The sequence below is a fragment of the Mesoplodon densirostris genome, chromosome 2 (genome assembly GCF_025265405.1).
Source record: "Mesoplodon densirostris isolate mMesDen1 chromosome 2, mMesDen1 primary haplotype, whole genome shotgun sequence".
Lineage (NCBI taxonomy): Eukaryota > Metazoa > Chordata > Mammalia > Artiodactyla > Ziphiidae > Mesoplodon > Mesoplodon densirostris.
This window is the reverse complement of record NC_082662.1, coordinates 654,603-672,801: the sequence shown is the minus strand read 5'-3', so window position 1 is coordinate 672,801 and position 18,199 is coordinate 654,603. Positions and strand designations below refer to the sequence as shown.

The following is an 18,199-nucleotide window of genomic DNA, read 5'->3' as shown; positions in this document are numbered from 1 at the left end:
GTGACCGGGAACGGAGCTGCGGGGGGTCTGGTCCTTTGTAACCTTTGGGCTGCTGCTCCAGCACCTTCCTGCCTCTCACCCAGGGCCCCAGAGCCAGGCGTGCGAGATCGCAGCCACAGCGGGCTTTCGTACAAGGTTGTTACGTGTTTTAAGATGTAAAATGTTCTTGGAGGAAAGGTCTGGCATTTCCTTCTTTAAGTGGCTGGTCCTGTGCTGGGTCCTGGGCCTCCCGGGGGGGAGCCCCAGCCCCTACACTCAAGGAGGGAGGGGTGAAAGGCAATCTCTGTGGGCTCAGCTCTTTGCAGCCCGCAAGTCCTCCAGCTACTGGGCTGGCTGGACAGGGTGTCGCTTGGGCAGAAGGGGACTTGTCACTGCCCGGGGCCCCCAGCTGCACTGAGCTAGTTCCTCCTGCGGGCGCCCCCAGCCTCCCCCCCCATGCCGCCCCCGCTCACCCCACTCCCTTCAGGGAGGCCTTGCAGCCACAGGGCCCACCCCCTTCCTAGCCCTGAGCCCACGCGAGACCCCCGGCCCCACTGGCTCAGCGCGCTGGCCCTGGTGATGCTGCTGGCACCTGGGCCTCGGGTTACCCACTGTTCCAGGCCCGGCCTGGAGAAGCCCCTCTCGGCCTGTCTCTGTGGACGGCATCCTCCCTGCAAGGAACTGGCTGCAGGCTCTGCACCCCATGGGCCAAGACTGGCCGCCCACCCTCCCAAGAAAGGGCCAGGAGACTTGAGAGAGAAAGTGCTTTATCAGCATCCTCAGCCCTGCGGGCGGCGCTCAGCTCCGCAGGCGGACGCGCCACGAGTAGGTGCTGAGCACGTGCTGCCGCCGGCGCACCACGCACGTGTAGGTGCCCTCGTTGATGGCGTTGGCGATGATGCTCAGGTGCGCGTCGCCCAGCGCCAGGTAGCCGGGGTAGGAGAACTCCAGGGGCTCCTGGTCCTTGTACCAGCTGCGGGGAGGGTGGAGGGCTGGGCAGGGTCCCCGAGCCCCCCGCCCACCCTCGGGTGCCCAGGCAGGGTCACTCACTACACTTTGCCTTTCTTGTGGAGGATCTTCTGGCCGCAGCGGAAGGTCACATTCCTGCCCTCGGGCACCAGCCGGGTTTTGGTCCTGGGGGGCGGCGCGGTGGCAGCCACCGTGGGGAAGGGGAACTCTGCTCGTACGGGGTGGGGGGGCAGAGGCCACATCAGTACCCGGCGCCCTGGCCAGACAGACGCAGGCCGGTGCCTGACACCCAAGCTCACCGTAGCAGAAGTCGCAGCTGCTAGGACACAGCCTCTTCATGAGCCTCTGGCGGGCGTCGCAGAAACCCCTCCGCGCCCAGGACGCGCACACGAACAGCCGGTCCAGGCAGCCTGCAGGGGGGCAGCCTGGCCTCAGGGCCCGCCCGCCCCGGCCCCTGGCCCCGCCCGCTACGACCCCGCACTCACCGTAGAGCCGGTGCAGCCCCCACAGCTCGTCCTGCGACAGCGCCTTCCAGCCACGCAGCGTGGCGTTGAGGTGCATGAGCGCCCGGCCGTGCTGGGAGTGCATCAGGCCCAGCGCGTGGCCGATCTCGTGGGCCGCCACGTGCACCAGGTCGGTGAGCCACACGCCTGCGGGCCCGCCGGTCAGCGCCCGGGACCCGGCCCAGCCCTCCGCCGCCCCCTACCCCCACCCCCGCCCGCCCGCCGGCCTTGCCCCCGAGGCCCGAACAGCTGCCGCAGTGCCGGGAGCCTCCCTCGGGCAGCCGTGGGAAGATAAGAGTGTTCCAGGCTGGCAAGGCGGTGAGCTGGCCCCCAGGAATGCAGCTCCAGCTCGGGCTCCGGCGGTGTGGGGGGGAGGGGGCTTCAGGGCTCCCGGAACCCAGGCTTACGGCCTCCTCCCAGCCTGCCCCTGCCCGCCTCCCTGATCCCAAATCCCAGCCATGACCCCCACAAAGCCCTCCCGCTGTACCCGCCGTGGTGCGAGGGCCCCACGGGAGGCCAGGCCGGCGTCACCTTTCTTCCAGCTGTAGCGTGTGGGGCCCAGGACCCAGTACTCGCTGTCGTCAAAGTGGATGCCGCCGTGCGGGGGGAAGAAGGCGTGGGCCAGCTCGCCCGTGGGGCCGTCGAAGCAGTGGTGCATCGGGGAGACCAGGCAGTCCGTGTGGTTGACCGGGTAGAAGCCTGCAGGAGCACGGAGCTGAAAGGGGGCCTTGGGGCGGGGCGGGGACTGGGGGCACGGCGCCCACCTATGCGGAGGTCGCTGGGCTGCTCAGGGGCCACCTCGCGGAAGCTGAAGGGGGACACGTCACTCCACATGCGGAAGGCGGCGGCCAGGCCCCGCCGGGTCTCTCTGGGGCTGAGCAGGTTCCTCGGGAAAGAGAGGATCCTGGGGTGGGAGTCATGGTCAGGGGTGGCAGCCAGGCAGCACCGGCCCCCCCCTTCCAGGGCCAGGGTCGCACCTGTATGTGAGGTTGAAGTGGTCCCAGCGCAGCCGGGTCGGGGTCAGCGTGTAGCGGCGTCTGCGGGGCGCCGGGGGGTGCGGCGGGCCAAGGCTTGGGGTGGCGAGCATACCCGCGGTCGGAGGCACAGCGTCTCCCTTCGAGGGAAGCAAGTGCCCCGTGGGGAGGCAGCAGGGACTGTCCCCAAGCCGCGAGGAAAAGGGCCTCGAAGGACGGGAGGGCGCGCGCTCCAGGGAGCGCTGGCGCTCTCTCCAGGGAGGGACTCTCTTTTTGTCTTTCGGCATTTTCTGGTTTTCCACCCCGAGCCAGGGCTACTTAACAGCCAGAAAGAAAAACGTTACTAAAAACAGGCCAGGTCGGAGTGGGCGGAGCTGCCGGCAGATGCTGCCCCCCGCCCCGCCATCAACGGACACGGACTCGCCGACTCAGGCCCGGACGCGCAGCCGGGGCCAACCCGCCCGCTCCCGCGCCCGCTCTCACCTGCGCTGTGCTCGCCACGGGCCGGTTCCCCAGGGCCCCCGGCCGGGCCAGCAGCACGAGCGTGGGGAGGAGGCACAGCGCGCCCAGCACGGCTCCGAGCAGGCGGGCCCGGTCGTGGGCCCCCGACGCCGCTGAGGGGACGCAGGCCCCGTGGCCCATGGCGCCTGCGGACTCGCTGTCGGGGCTCAGGCGGCGGGGCAGCGCGGCGGCGGCGGCTCGGGTTACAGCCCTGAGGGGGAGGGCGCGCGGCTGCCCCGAAGGGAACCAGCTGGCCGCCTGCTGTCGGGAGCACCCCCGACACCTCCAGCCTGGGGTGCGGGGACCCGGGCCTGTGGGTCGGTGGCGGTGGCCTGGGCAGGGCCAACTGGGCGGGGTCACTTGTCGGGGGTGGGGGTGGGTGTTGCGAGGAGGGCCCCGGACGCCAGGGAAGGGACGGACACCGGGGGCTTGGGCTTAGGCAGGAGTGGTCAGCCGAGTCCCCAAACTCGCTGGGAGTTGACTGACTTGGCAGCTTTTCTCCCAAACGGAGTTCCCCTGGACACCGGATGAGACCCGGCAGTGGGACCTCCATCCTGGCCAGCTCGGGACACGTCCCCTGCAGGCGCTGGTTGACAGGGACCCCGCGAGAGGGGAGGGATGCGACGGGAGGGGACGTGGCAAGTGAGTATCGGGCTGAGGAAGAGGGAGTAGGAGGCGCCTGCGGAGCAAGGCTTGGGGTGCCAGGAGGGAGGGGGACCTGCAGGGGCCAGCGGAAGGACCCATGGAGGGTGACAGGGACAGCGCACAAGGGGCGGGGGGTGGGGCGCCGCAGGAATCCCCACCAGGCGCTGCCTGCCGAGCGCGCGCAGGGCCGAAGTCTTAAGGATCCTGGGTTGGGGCTGGGGGACCGGGTGTCCCGGGGGCAGAAGGCTCGACGGGACGGCTTTCAGGTCATGCCTGACAGAGGAGCTGAGCCAGGCGGGATGTAGGCGAGGGCGCCTCTGGGCTTGGGGAACCGGCATCCTGGGCGGGACGGGCCTCCCGCCAGGGCGGAGCGGCCGGGGGGAGGGGAGATGGGGTGGGGGCTGGGCCGAATCAGAGGAGGCGCGGGGGGGGGAGGGGAGGGGGGCTGGCCCTCCCCGTTCTCCACCCAGGCCTTGAGCCCAGAGTGACAGTGGCGCGCCGGGCCAGCGGGGTCAGCGCCAAGTGGCTGGCTGGCAGCCCTGAGGCTCCGGGGGTAGCATTTCGGTGGTTCTTGGAAAGCGCCCGGCCGCGGGGCCCAGACCAGGGCCGTGCCCGCCGCCCCGATGGCTAAACGTCTACGCCGACAAACCGACCTTCTCTGTCCTATGCGCTGCCCTACTCCCCAGGTCCGTGTTCCACCTCCCCCAGTGGTCCTGAAACCCTGCCGGGGCTTCTGGCTTGAATCAGAGGCCTCGCCCAACTCCCCGCTTAGCCAGGACTGCACAGCCCGCCACGAGACCGGGTTCTCCTCTGGCCAAAGTCTGTCGTCTCCACAGCCCGCCCCAGGCGCAGGGAGGAGGCGCTGCTGGGGCTTCGGTCCAACCAGGGCTCTTGGGCGACACCGCGAGCCCGGGCCCCGTCCTTTCTGGCCCAGAGACCGGGATCCTGGCAGGACTCTGGACCCGTGAGTCCTGGGAAGAAGAGCAGGACACGCAGGTCGGGAGGGGCCAGGCGGGGCCTCTGGCCGAAGCGCAGAGCCCAGCGCTGGGCCAACGGCGGAAGGGGGCCAGGTCGGGATGGTCCGGGGTGGGGGACCCACGGCCCCGCCCCAGGCAAGCAACCAGGCGCAAAGTCCGTTAATCTTTTTATAAAATACAGAGTAGGGGCTTGCGAAGGCGGTCGCGGAGCGTGGCCCCGGAACGAGGCAGGGGGCGCGGGCTACACGAAGATCTGGATGCGGTCGCGGATGGGCTGGCGGCAGATGGGGCAGGCGCTGAGCGCAGCGCCGCAGGGCGCGCAGGCGCCGTGACCGCACTGGAACACGAGGCGGATGTGGCTGTCGATGCAGATGGGGCAGGTGATGCGCTCCTCCATCTGCCGGTAGCGGCTCTGCAGCTCCTCCACCAGCTGCCGCGGTGGGCCGGGGGCGGGGGCAGCGCTGACCACCTCCGTGCCGTCTGCGGGAAGGGGTCCCAGTCAGAGGCAGGGGCTGTGGAGGCCCGGGGCTTGGGGGAGAACCGCGGGTGGGAGCGGGAGCCACGACAGGGGACGGAGCCGTGAACCGCGGGGCGAGGCGCAGCGGCCCACACCTGGGGTGGGGTGGGGTGGGGTGGGGGTGGGGGTGGGAGGCCAGGGGGGGCCGAGCCCCACCTGGGCGCAGCTTCTTGCCGATGACCGCCTGGCACCTGATGCACTTCTTCATCCTGCGGGCGCACTCTGCGGGGGGAGCGCACGGCTGAGCGAGGCCCCCCAGCCTGGTCGCCGCACCCCCGGCCCGCCCCGCCCCTGCCCCCTGCCCCCTGCACTCACCCTCACACACCGTGCGGTGCTGGCAAGGCGAGAACAGCACCAACAGCGCCAGCTCCGAACACACCAGGCACTCGGCGGCCTCGGGCCCGGACGGCGCAGCGACGTGCAGGTTGGTAACAGTGTTGGGGGCACTGAGCGCCAGCCTTGGGCCCTGGGCCGCGCCCCCGCCGCCGCCAGCCTGCCGCTCCCTGCGTGGGCAGAGGGGGCTTGAAAGGGCCCAGGGCTGCGGGAGGGCCCGCCCCCGGCCCCCGGCCCCCGGCCCCGCCCGCTCACCGGAAGCGCTGGGCACAGCCCTGCAGGGCTTTGAGCAGGCGGCCCTCAGCTGCCAGGTCCAGCGGGCTCCGGCCGCGGTGGTTGGCGTAGCTCAGGTCGGCGCCCTCCAGCGCCAAGAAGCAGGCGACCGCCGCGCCCACCGTCAGCTCCGTGCTGCCCGGAAGACCCGAGGCCTGTAGCTGGGTGGCAGGACAGACGACGTGAGGGCGGGAGCCTGGGAACGCTGGCCTGGAGGGAGCCTGGCTGGCACCGGGCTTCAGAAGCCTGGGCCCCGCCCGAGACCACCGGAGCTGCCGGAGGCAGGCGGGTAAAGGCCCCTGCCGGCAGAGGGGCCGGGTCCTGACACACGAACCCCCGCCCACACGGCACCCCGCCCCCTTTCCCAGGCTGGTCTGAAGCACAGAATCTCAGGAACACTGGCCACACAGCGGTGACTGGGGTCGCAGAAGACACCTCCTGCAAACCACTGCGGCCCGGGCTGTCCCACCCTGAGAGGGCCTGGTCAGGGCTCTCCCCGAAGGTGGAGGTGGGCAGAGGACACAGGGGTCTGCAGCCAGGTGCCACGGCCCACCTCTCAAGCACCCAGAGTCACGCTTCCTCACCCTTGACAGCAGCTGCAAGGCCCCTGGGTCCCCCCCGGCCCCATCAGTCGCCAGGGGCAGCAGCTGGTGACGCTGCAGCGCCACATGCAGAGCTGTGTCCCCCTCCTCATCCTCGGCGTTGACGCTGCAGCCAGCGTCCACCAGCAGCGGCACCAGCCCCACGTGGGCCTGCTGCACAGCCAGGTGCAGCGGGGACTGGAGCTTACGGTTGCGAACATTCACGTCACAATGGCCCTGGCGGGGGGGGCACAGGCTCAGCCCGAGGACCCCGGTGGGCCCCGACACCCCGGCCCCCAGGCCGCCCAGGACCCCGCGTCCACACCTCTCGGATGAGAACCTGGGCCACCTCCCTGTGGTCGTTCAGGGCGGCCAGGTGCAGCGCCGTGAACCCATCCTCCTTCTTGGCGTCCACCAGCTGCCGGGCCCGCGCCAGAATCCTTCTGACGGCTCTGTGGGAGCAGGGAGACGCATCTGGGGTCAGGGGCCACCCCAGAGTGGCCCAGCAGCACAGCAGGAGCTGGCTTCTGGCTATGCGTCCACCCCCAACTCACAGCGTGTGGCCTTTGAGGGAAGCATGGTGCAGCAGGGTGAAGCCTTGGCTGTTGGTGGCAGTGACATCGATGCCCGGCACCTCGGTGAGGACCTCCACGATGCCGCTGGCGCCAGTGCCCGCCGAGATGGCACAGTGCAGGGGCGTGTCAGCATGGGCATCCTGCCGGTGGTGGGCCAGTGGTCACTGGGCAAGAAGGTCTTGGCCGCTGCCTCCTTGACCCCAGGGATAGGGCCAGGGGACCCAGCACTCACGGGCAGGTTGACGTCACAGCCGCGCTCACAGAGGACCCTCACCACCTCCAGGAAGCCCCTCTGCACGGCCACGTGCAGCGCCGAGCTCCGGGCGCCGTTAAGAGTGTTGGCCCCGCAACCCGAGCTCAGGAGCAGCCGGGCGGCCTCGGGCTGGTTCCTGGCGGGAGAGGAAGCAGGAGGGGCGCTGTGCCCACTGGCTGGACCTGCGGGCCCGGCCCCCCGCGCCCCGGCCAGGCCTCACCCCAGTGCCGCGTAGTGCAGCGCCGTGCTGCCCTCGTCGTCTGGCAGGTCCACGCCCGCCCGCGCCTGCAGCAGCCGCCGCACCAGCTCCACCTGGCCTAGGTGGGCAGCCACCTGCAGGGCGGTCCTGCCATGGTTCTTGGTGTCCACCTGCCGGGAGGGCGGAGGGTTAGCCCCTGGCCCCGGCCCCTCCCGCTGGGGCTGGTGGGGCCGGGGCAGGGGTGGGGGTGGCGGGGACTGGTCTCAGGAGCTTGCCTGCTCCGGGTGTCGCCGCAGCAGGTCCAGAGCCCGGGCCACGTTGCCGAGGGCCACCTCCACCACCAGCCTCCCCGGGTGCTCCAGGTCACTCTTCTGGGCTCGAAGCTTGTCCAGGGCGACACTCAGGGAGCCTGGGGAGGGCAGGGCTGAGGTTCGGCGGTGGCCAGGGGCGGCCCCGCCCCCCACCAGCCGCCCGCGGTGGCTGCCCTCACTTTTGTTCTCCCGGGCGCGCTCGGCCACGTCCAGGTTGGCGTCCTCCTCAGGCCGGTAGGCCACCAGGCAGGACGGGCTGAAGGTCCACAGCTTACCGCTGACCAGCACACCCAGGTTCCCATCTGCGAAAACCTTCAGGACTCTCCCTACGTGGCCCAGAGCCTGGTGGGGAGAGGGCGGGGTCTCAGGTGGGCCTCCCAGGGGCCAGGGAGCTGGGGGTGGGGAGGTAGGGGTGAGGGACTCACGGGGGCCATGTCATCTGTCCACTCGCCATGCCCGGCCTGCAGCCGCTTCACCGTGTCGAGGTCGTCAATGACCCGCACAACTTCACCCACCGAGCAGGAGTTGTGCTGAGTGACAGAGAAGCATGTGAGGGGCCCCCGGCAGGTGTGGCTGCCTGGGGTCGTAGAGCAGGAAGGTGCCCCCATCCAGCTCCACAGGACAGGCTGGCCTGGACAGGACCCCAGCCCCTGCCCGAAAGCACAACCAGAGGGTCTGGCCCGATAGGGGCGACGGGTGACCAGGGCAGCCCTTGGTGGCCGAGCCTCAGAGCCATGCGGGTGACAGCCAGAGAGGCGACAGACATCAGCATCCAGACGGGGCAGAAGCCAGCTGGGGGGCGGGTGTGCAGGCCAGGGTGGGCCTGTCCCTGCACACTGACGGGGGAGCGGGGGCAGTACAGCCAAGACCAGACTAGCCTGGCTCGGGGGAGGGGGGCCCACAGGATGGCCGGGGGCCAGGCCGGACAGCACGGAGGGGGTCAGGGCTGCTCCCCTCTCACCCCCAAACCTTTCCTAGCAACTCCCTCCTCGCCCTTGCCCTCGTGGGTACGGAGCTCACTCTACAAACCACCTGTCCTACGACCCCACCGTCCCCCATCCTCGAAGGCAGACGTGCCCCGAGTCCCAGAGCTGAGGCTGGCGCTGCCGCCACCCAGGGGCCATCACTGCTGCCTCCCACCCCCTCCACCCCTCATCCAAGGGATACTGTTCCCAGGCAGCTCTCACCACACCCACCCCGCCCGCAGCCCCGGCCAAGGTCCACCCTACCCTCCTAAGAAAGTATGCCCAACCCGCCACCTCCTGCCTGTGGCGGCAGAGGCCCCTCTGGCCCTCGGAACAGATGTTCGCGCCTGGCCTGCCGCCCCGGCTTCCAAAAGCTCCCCGCAGCCCCCACCCCCGTGCCTCACACCAGGGTCCCCTCTCCCTGGACCTCGTCCCCTCTGGACCCCACCATGCCCTCCCCTCTTCCTCAGGGCCTGAGGGAGGCACTCCCAGGGCCAAGCCAGCACGTTAAAGGGGGTACAGAAGTGAGCAGAGAGGCTCAGCCCGGCCCCCCATGCACCTTGGTGAGAGCCCCAGGGTGGAAGGTCCAGCGGGTCTTGTGGCTGAACTGCACACGCACGTCCCCACGGTCCGTGATGCGGTGTACGGTGCCCATCTGTCCGATACACTGCGGCGGGTCACGGAGGCTGTGGCCAGGTGGAGCACGAGGGCGGGGGTCCAGAGGAGGTGGGGAGGGGGGGCACGGGGACTCGGCAGTTGGGGCGGCTCACCTTGGCCATCCGGGGGTTCCATCCGCCATGGCCTTCCTGCATGTCCCTCAGGATGTCCGCATCCAGCAGACACTTGACCTTGTCCCCGTGCTGGAAGGGCTGGCCATCAGCACTGACCCTGCGCTGCAGCTCTGCGGGCTTGCCTGGGGGCAGGTGGCAGGCCCAGCTCAGGTGGGTGCCTTCGCCCCCACCCCTCCCCTCCCCTCCCCTCAGTGACCTCACAGGCCACCCCTGGCCCAGGGCTGCCGCTGAGGCTCAGCCAGGACAGAGAAAAACTGGGTGGGTGTCAGTGGGGCCCGCCCGTACCGAGCCTCGGGAGATGGTCCCTGTAGTAGAAGCCGCCGGCTGCCTCGCCCACACACTTGAGGTCCACCTTGCCCTTGTGGCCCACGCGGTACACGTTGGTGGTGCCGTCGGCCCACGTCACGCTGGCCACGCTCCGGCCCGTCTCCACATCCCAGCCACGGATGTCCACCACTCGGCCTGGCTTCCCTTCCCCTCCTGGGAGACAGTGGCCCCACCAGTAGACTAAGCCTGTGCCACGGGGATGAGCCATAGCCGGTGGCAGCCCCGCCCCCACCTTCCCACCCAGGCCCCCCACTCACCATCCTGCGAACCCCACTCCCAGTCGGGGCCCCGGACCACCTTCGCTCCCTGGAAGATGCCCCTTAACGGGATCCTTGGGAGGCCCTGGCGGGGACTCAGCGTGACCCTACGAGAGAGAGAGTGGGTCCCAGGCCGTGGGGGACAACCATGCAATGGGGCAGGCCCCCGGCCCTAGAATCTGAAGGGTGGGGCGCCGCCAGCTCCCAGGCCCGGCTCTCCCTCCCCCTGGAGCAGCTGGCCCCACAGGTCAGGGCCCTCCACACTCTGGGCCTCGAGTGGGGCTGCGGCCCAGGTCCCTCCAGGAGACCTTTCTCTTTTTTTTTCGATTTGGCCACGCCATGCAGCTTGTGGGGTCTTAGTTCCCAGACCAGGGATTGAACCTGCACCCTCGGCAGTGACAGTGCAGAGTCCTGACCACTGGACCGCCAGGGAAGTCCCTGGGGGCCCTTTCACGATGTCAGGCGAGAAGGGCGGCCCAGGCCCACCCTCACCACACACCCTCTACGTGCGGTCACACCAGATCTGCCGCCTCCCGTTAGAGCTGGCCCCGACCTCAGCGCACGGCCTGGCCCAGGGGAGCTCAGCACGTGGGAAGCAGAGTGAGCAAGGCAGGCTCGGCCAGAGGCGCCCGGACAGCTGACCCTGGCTCCCACACTGGCCAGGGGCGGCTGGGACGTGGAGCACACCCCTCCCCTCCGTGTGTGGGGGGTGTCAAGGAGGCGAGGGCAACAGTGCAGGGATCAGGGGTGCACCTCTGGCACCCCACCCAGCCCAGTGGACTCCTCCCCAGCCTGGTCCCCCCGACCCCGACCACAGCAAAGGAGCCTGCCAGCCAGGCCAACAGCACCTCCACAGGTGCGGATGCCGGCAGCACGCCCCAGGCAGGCCATCCTCAGTGCCCCGGCCACGCCGGCACTGGGGGACCACTGGGGAGCCTGGCTCTAGGAGGGGACCGGGACACCGGAGAAGGCCCCATTCACAGCACCCACCTCCGCAGACCTGCTCGGTGAACACGGTTGCCTTCCGCAGGAATAAGGGACTGGTGTCAATGCCCAGGCCCCCCGGCGTGACCACGACCCTGGCCACTCCTCCAGGAAATGGCTCAGGAAGGACTCGACCTGTACCCTGGGGAGTGGCCAGCAGGAGGCAGCTCCCGTCCTCCCAGACCAAGGCTGCTCGGATGTCAGAGGTGCGCTTGCGAGGCCCTGGACGTAAGCGGGAAGGACGCAGGGCCGCCGGGGCCCCCTCGGGTCCGCGCCCACACCCGGGGGCGGCAGGGGAACTCACGGGCGCGAGTGGGCCGTCTCGTAGCGCTCGAAGGCGTGGGCCAGGTCGTGCTTGTTGTGCATGTAGCACTGCGTGCAGAGATCGTAGTCGAAGCAGACGCGGCACTTCCAGCGCATGCCCCGCAGCCCGTGCTTCTTGCAGCAGTCGCAGATAATGTTGGGGTGGCGGACGCCTGCGGGCGGGCAGCGTCAAGGGGCGCCGCGCGGCCCCGCCCCTCTGCCCGGCCCCGCCCCCTCCAGCCCCGCCCCCGGGGGCCGCGCACCGATCTGGGCGTTGTCGTAGAGCAGCAGGTCATGCGCGCCCTGGTAGCCCGCGCGGTAGTTGGTGCGCGTGCCGTGGTCCCACTGCACGACCACCGTGCGGTCGGGGGTCGAAGGGCTGCCGTGGCGGCCGAGCTCCACCACCGTGCCCACGCCGCCCTCGCCGCCGTCCTGCTGGCCCCATTTCCAGTCCACGCCACGCACCACGCGCATGCCCACCTGCACGCCCGCCTGGGGGTCTGGCTCCATGGTGGGAGACCTGTGGGCAGAGGGCACCCTCAGGCCACATCGAGAAGGCCACACGGGCTTGCACCCGTTCTGAGAGGGCTGCCAGGGAGAGATGGATGGGAACGGGGGTGGGGTGGGACATGGGGAATGCCCTGGGGCTGGAGGGGGGGCCCACGTGGCCACCCGCCAGCAGCACGGGAGACCAGCTGCAAAAGCAGAGGTGGGCCCGTCCTGGAGGGAGGGTGGGACACCTCTTTGGAAAGGGCCTGCCAGCCGCTGTGGGGCGCTGGAGCAGAAGTGTGGGGGCCATCCTGGTGACAGGACTGCAGGTCCCCAGGGAACCAGGGGACAAGACTCGGCTGGGAGGAGGGTCTGCCCACACTAGCAGATCCGGTTCTGGGTGGCTGGCATACAGGGGGCCACCAGGATTGCACACATCAACATGAAAGTTAAGACAATAAAACTTTCCGAAGAAAGCAGACTTTCTCTGTGTAGCCAACTGAGAAGCTGGACGGCACTTAAGCCTGGAGAGGCAGCGACACACGCCACAAAGGCCCTGTACCTGGGGTGTGGAAGGGGGGCCTGCGGATCTCATGCACAAAGCCGACAACCCAAGAGGCAACAGGAAAATGCTGGGACAGGTGCCCCCAGCAGCTAACACACACAGGGTCTGATGCCACCCACAGCCCAGTGGGCAGTGCTGCGTGGTCCTTCTCCAGAGAAGCGTCGCCCAGCCACCCCAGGCAGGCCCTGACGGAGGTGGCGTGGTTCACAGCAGCGCCCACTCCAAGTGCTCAAGGGTGAACTGGGTCGTGACACGTGATTTACCCCCAAGGGAGCACAAACCACTGCACTACACACAGCAAAGCTCACAAACGCATGTCCAAGGAAAGAAGCCACGTGCCTGATTCCACCAATAGAAAGTTCACAAACCGGACAGACAAATCCAGGGCACTAGAGTCAGGGAGACAGCGGCGGAGGCGGTCACGGGGGCCTTGGGCCTGGGGGGGGACATGCTACTTCCTGATCTGGGGGCCAATTATATGCATGTTCACTTTGCTAACTTGGATCACTTATGACCTGGCCTCCCTGTATATGTGATTCCTCAATAAATTTGTTTTACGACATGGATTTGGACAACGCCTAAGATGTTAAATCAACAGGACTTAATGCGGGAGAGGGCTCAGGGCTCCAGGACTGGAGGGGGCAGTCGCCGCTCCATCTCTGGAGACTGAGCCTCTGCAGTGGAGCGGGCTTTCTCAGGTAGCATCGGGACACCGAGGCTGGGGAGACGCTAGCCTGGGGCACCCAGCAGTCTCACTGCAGAGCTCCTGGAATGCCAGAGGGAGACCCTGAGGCGGGCTGGGGTGCAGCTGGCGCCTGTTAGCGCCCAGTGGCCCAGTGAAGCCACAGGCCACCAGGCCAGCCCAGAGCTTAGCCAGCAACAAGGAAAACCACGCATCACCCCTCCACCTGGACCCCGCCCCCCCAGCCCAAAACTCAGAACCCCAGGCCTGAGCCCACAGATCATCTGATGGCCACCCTCTGCCCAGCCCCACCTTGAGGTCTGCGCCAGCACAGGGCATGCAGGGGAGGGGCACTGCCCACAGGGCGAGGCTCCTGGTCCATGCCCAGCCTAGAGTCCAAGTGAAGGACCCTCAGATTCTCAGCAGCATGAACTGCTCAGCCAGTTCGGCTTCTGCAAGTCCCCCTGCCTCCCGGGCAGGCGCCTGTGACCGCTCCTGCCTCACCCCTCCCAAGACCACCAGGGCTTCCAGACGCAGGTGGACGATCTAAAAGGACGTGCCTTCCAGACCCAGTGGCCAATCTCCTCAGGGAAACCACTCGCTGCTCATTCACCTGGCCGGCTGCCCCCCAGCCAGGGCCATGCCGCCTCCGCCTCCTGCCGCCCTCCAGCCGCCCTCCCCTCTGTGGTCTCTGGCCCCTGCTAAGATGGGGCACCAGGGCTTCTCCTTCCTTCCCGCCACAGCAAGGCCACACGAGAATGCCTGTGGCTCTTCACTGCCAGTGAGCCCCAGACGAGGGCTGAGCGCCTGCGGGCCGCCACCTCGCAGGGCGGGCCGTTCACGTGTGGCCTCGGTCTCCTGCTCGGTGTCTCTCCGTCAGCAGCTGCCACACGTGTCTGACTCGGGCAGAGCAGCACAGCCTGAGCCAGTGGCCCAGTGGCTTAGTGGTGGCGCTGCCCCTTAGGGCACAGGCCCTGTCATGCCAGGCTGCCAACCTCAGCCAGATCGCACACGACCTCCTCCCCGCCGGGAGCCTCCAGAATTGGTCGTGGCCCGTGGGCAGTGCTGAGCTGCCTCTCACCCTTCCCAGGCGCTCCTGTTGAGCCAGTCAGACTGGACCTCATTCCAGGCAACCACAGACCCAAACAAGTGTGGGGAGACAGGCCCAACGAGAGACCCCTGCTAGCAAGGGGCACACCATCTGCAGGGCCAGAAACTGGCCCTACGCTGAGATAAAGGGGCAGGAAAGGACGCCAGTCCCACGAGCCGGCCCTGTAGTCCTTCTGCAGACACAGTGGCACGCCCTCTGCCTGTAAGCCCAGCCCCTCAGCCTGCCTGGCCAGCTGTCACACCCACCCTCCTGGCGGCCTACAGACCCACTGGCCATGGGCTGCAGAACCATCTCCACCGAGACAGGGGACGGGGAGTGGACACCCTGAGCAGGATAGCAGGTGTGCCCAGTGCCTGGCTCTGCCCTCAGGGGAATGAGCAGAGAACGAACAGCGGGTGGAGGATGCCCAGCAGGGCCTGTGGGAAAACAGGGCCAAGTCCCAGCCAGCAGTGGCTCCACCAGGGCACCAGGGAAGTCCAGCCTGTCATGAGAAGCGCCTCTGACCAGCACCTGCTGCCTTCACTCCCCTATTTTGAGCACAGCCAGACAGCTCTCCAGTGCTGGCCAGCAACCTCCCTGCTCCCCAAGGATGTCCCTCCCGGGAGCCCACTGGCCCACAGGGGACAGCCAAATGGACACGCTGAGTCTCGGGGTTCCTCCCACGCAGACCAGTGGCCCTTGAGGAGGACAGTGAGAAGAGAGGAGCGTCCCGCCCCGCGGCACCCACAGCCTGGGGAGCCTCTCTTCACTTCCCCTCCACACTCCATCCCTGGGGGGCCCGGGGCTGGCCCTCGGCCACAGCACCCGCGCCCAGCCTGGCGTCACCTGACCTGGGGCCTGAGCAGGGCCCCCAGAGACGCCTCCCTGCTCGCCCTCCTGGCTCCCGGACCTCAGCGCTTGGGCACAGCATACTAGGACCCTTGTGAAGCAGGCCAGGTGGCTTCCCAAGCCTCTCTGCCACTTCTCTCCCCCCACGTGCCTGGTCTTTGTCGCTGTTGTCACCAGGACCAAGCAGATGGCCGCTCATGCTCCATGTGACCTCAGGTCCCCAGCCTGCCCAGTGTCAGAGGTCACTACCTCACCTCGGAAGGTGCCACCCGGGTGTGAGGAGAGGGGGTGGCCAGCGGGGAATGGACCGGGGTCAGGAGCAGGGGGGCAGCGAAGAAACCCTGAGGGGCTAGGGAGGAAGGGGATCCCCGTTTCTGTGCGAGGTTCACCCGAAGAGTTCTTCCTTTTTCTTCCTTTGCCAGAAATGCCGTACTCTAACATCTTCCTCAGAGCTCACAGGCCACCCCTGGCTGGCACCGGAACCCCCCCGAGGCCGTCACTATGAGGGTTTACGACGACCCTGAAGCGCTCCAGGTGCGAGCAGTCGGCACTTACCTTACAGCACACACCAGCCTCTCGTCAGCATCCCGGATGCTTAGCTGCTCCTTCCCGGGTCACAGGTTTGCTCAGACACCAAGACTTCCTGTTGGAAACTAGAAGCGATTGCCGACGCAGAACACAGCAAACCAAACAGGTAGTCAGCCAGCAAGTCTGGGGAAACATGGTTTTTAAAAGGCAGTTTTACACTTTTAGCATTTACCATCTCAACCAAACAGGTGGACACCTGGATCTGTTCTGTTGGTTTACTAGTTTCTCTTTTCACAAGAAACTTCCAGCTCTTGGAATGCAGAACTATTTCTAAAGCACACGTTGGGACAGTATAGAAATAAGGTGTTTGCCCTATTTGGACAATTTCATTGGAAAAACTTCAACAAGCTGCAAAGATGAAATCCCATTTAGCTAGGAAGTTGGCAAACTGCCTTTATTGAGAAGAATAAAGTTGCATGCTGACGGCTCACGACCAGAGGCTGCCACTCCTTCCCTGGCACCTCCGGCTGGGCTGATGATGCTGTTTAAATCCACACCATGTGTGGCACAGTCAACTGGCAAGACTTGGTGAATCAGTCTCCGGTCATGCGGCAGCTCTGGCTAAGGCAGAGGTGGCCATCCTGGGTGCCCAGGGAGTCTGGCCCCTCAGAGACCAGGTGAAGCCCTGAGACCCGACTTGGCCCAGTACAAACACACCAGCTGGGGGAAGGCCCGAAGGAAGTAGAGGGAGGTCATCACCCAAATCTCGGCCACCCAGATGGAAGCCCTCAGGCACCCCGCAGACTGCGGTGTCACGACCCAGCCACTGCACAGGGCCCATCTTGGGCGGGAGCACAACCTTCAGATACTTGTTGCACCTGCAGCAACAGGCCAGAGTGAGGAGGCAAGACGAGGGCACCTGCCAGGAAGGACCAGCTTTGCCAGGGCTGCCACTCTCACGCTGCCTCATCCCCAGCCCCGCTGGGCCCCCCAGGACCCTGTCTGGCACCTTTGCTTATTGCCTCTATTGGTTCAGAGCTCAGAGGGAGAGGCAGGATTATTTACCACCCCACCACGCCAGAGACACACTCAAAAACAAGCAAAGCCCCTCTGACATAGCATCAGACAGAATCCGAGCCCCTCAAGAGCTCACCTGTCTAGCTGTTCCGACAACCCCCGCCCGCCCAGAGACTGGTGGGCTGCAGCCCTGATGTCTGGAGACTTGCGGACTGGCCTCGAGCCTTGCTGAGCTTCAGCGCAAGCCCTGTGCCATCCGACCCTGCGGCGGCGGGGAGATGCCAAGACGCACAATCTACACGCCCGCTGTCCACAGGCTCATTCCCGGGCCCACGACCACGACCCCAGAGCTGCCCCAGGGGCCTGGCTCCTGCCCTGCAGGGCTCCCTGGGGTCTGGGGCCGCCGGGGATGGGGTCGGAGGGCTGGCGAACGGCAAGGCCCCGGGCTGAGCCTTGGACTCAAGCAGCTGGCCTGCGGGGGGGCGGGGCTGGACAGGCTGGGCCGGGCGCCCGCCCCGAAACTGCCTCCCCCCTCACTCCCTGGGGTCCGCCCCGCCCCTGTCATTCGTCACCTTCCTCGGGAAGCCGCCCCGGGCCCCCGCCGCTGCCAGTCCCCGGCCCTGGTGCCCTTGTCTACCCCTCCACTTGCCCCGAAGTTTGCGTCCCGCCTGCTTCGCGCGGGGGCTCCGGGGGCCTGAGGAGAGCCCAGTCTGTCAGCCGGCCGACTGCGGCCTCAGTGTGTGCGGCGGCCGGCCCGCGAGCTAGGCTGCTCAGAGTCAGCCAACCAGCCAGGCTGCCCCGCCTCGCCGCGCAGCACCAGAGCCCACCGGCCAAGGCCGCCCGAAGCCCCCGGCGCTCGGGGCTCTGGGGCCGCCGCGAGGCCTGCCGGGACTTGTAGTCCGCAGCCCGCTAAGACCGTGGCCGGGGGGCGGGTCCGAACCACAACTCCCAGGAGGGCCGGCAGCGCCGTGACGTAACGGGGGTGAGGGCGTGAGCTACGGCTGCAGTCCCGTCCTGATTGGGAGCGGGGGGCCTCCAGCTCTGCTTTCCCGGGAAGGGTTCGGGTCGGCTGTGCGTCGCCTGACTGGGGATGGGCTCGCGTCTGACAGCGTGTGCGCACGTCGTCAGAGGGATGCAGACTGCAGGCTGTGGCGACTCTAGGGCCTCTCACCACCCGGGGCCGCGGCCCGGAGGGCGCGAGAACACTGCCACCCCGAGCCGCCCGGGCTACCGAAGACTGCGCACGCGCGGACCCGGGATGCGCGAACCAGGCGGCCTTGCCTCCGCAGCGGGGGGGGCGGGGCGTGAGGCGGAAGTGCGTCACCCTTCCCTACTCTACGTGGCACCGCTGGGTTCGGAGACGCGTTTGGTTGCCGTGGAGACCCGCTAGGCTGGGCCTCCAGGACGTAGAAATGAGAAGTTGTTACAGCCAACTCCTTTTTTTTTTTTTTTTTTTTTTTTCGCAGTATGCGGGCCTCTCAGTGTTGTGGCCTCTCCCATTGCGGAGCACAGGCTCCGGACGCGCAGGCTCAGCGGCCATGGCTCACGGGCCCAGCCGCTCCGCGGCATGTGGGATCTTCCCGGACCGGGGCACGAACCCGTGTCCCCTGCATCGGCAGGCGGACTCCCAACCACTGAGCCACCAGGGAAGCCCCAGCCAACTCCTTTTGACTTGAGTTATTTTAAAATCAAAGTCGCATAATTCAAAAAGACACATGCACCCCAATGTTCATTGCAGCACTATTTACAATAGCCAGGTCAT

The 18,199-nt window shown here is 67.6% G+C and overlaps 2 protein-coding genes across 6 annotated transcripts; both read right to left on the bottom strand.

Annotated features, from left to right (window-relative positions):
• Positions 1 to 749: 749 nt before the first annotated feature.
• On the bottom strand, positions 750 to 3,101 carry MMP23B (matrix metallopeptidase 23B). Its single transcript, XM_060079279.1, has 8 exons — positions 2,909 to 3,101; positions 2,429 to 2,565; positions 2,216 to 2,355; positions 1,983 to 2,150; positions 1,434 to 1,598; positions 1,248 to 1,358; positions 1,030 to 1,156; positions 750 to 952 (listed from the first exon to the last, which is right to left on the bottom strand). Exons 1-8 carry the CDS (start codon positions 3,065 to 3,067, stop codon positions 778 to 780), a joined length of 1,182 nt encoding a protein of 393 aa, XP_059935262.1. The 5' UTR covers positions 3,068 to 3,101; the 3' UTR covers positions 750 to 777.
• Positions 3,102 to 4,711: 1,610 nt separating this feature from the next.
• Positions 4,712 to 17,099, bottom strand: MIB2 (MIB E3 ubiquitin protein ligase 2). 5 transcript variants are annotated; one of them, XM_060088806.1, is made up of 20 exons: positions 17,010 to 17,099; positions 15,448 to 15,603; positions 11,481 to 11,737; positions 11,219 to 11,390; positions 9,931 to 10,037; positions 9,632 to 9,826; positions 9,326 to 9,468; positions 9,115 to 9,222; positions 8,016 to 8,120; positions 7,770 to 7,932; positions 7,555 to 7,688; positions 7,301 to 7,449; positions 7,060 to 7,216; positions 6,807 to 6,967; positions 6,578 to 6,704; positions 6,256 to 6,489; positions 5,654 to 5,832; positions 5,381 to 5,568; positions 5,222 to 5,287; positions 4,712 to 5,028 (listed from the first exon to the last, which is right to left on the bottom strand). In XM_060088806.1, exons 3-20 carry the CDS (start codon positions 11,725 to 11,727, stop codon positions 4,790 to 4,792), a joined length of 2,874 nt encoding a protein of 957 aa, XP_059944789.1. In that variant the 5' UTR covers positions 11,728 to 11,737; positions 15,448 to 15,603; positions 17,010 to 17,099; the 3' UTR covers positions 4,712 to 4,789. The 5 variants fall into 5 exon arrangements, with proteins under 5 accessions (XP_059944789.1, XP_059944791.1, XP_059944790.1 ...); XM_060088808.1 differs by having other exon boundaries at positions 9,115 to 9,210; XM_060088807.1 differs by lacking the exon at positions 17,010 to 17,099 and adding an exon at positions 16,574 to 16,960.
• Positions 17,100 to 18,199: the final 1,100 nt, after the last annotated feature.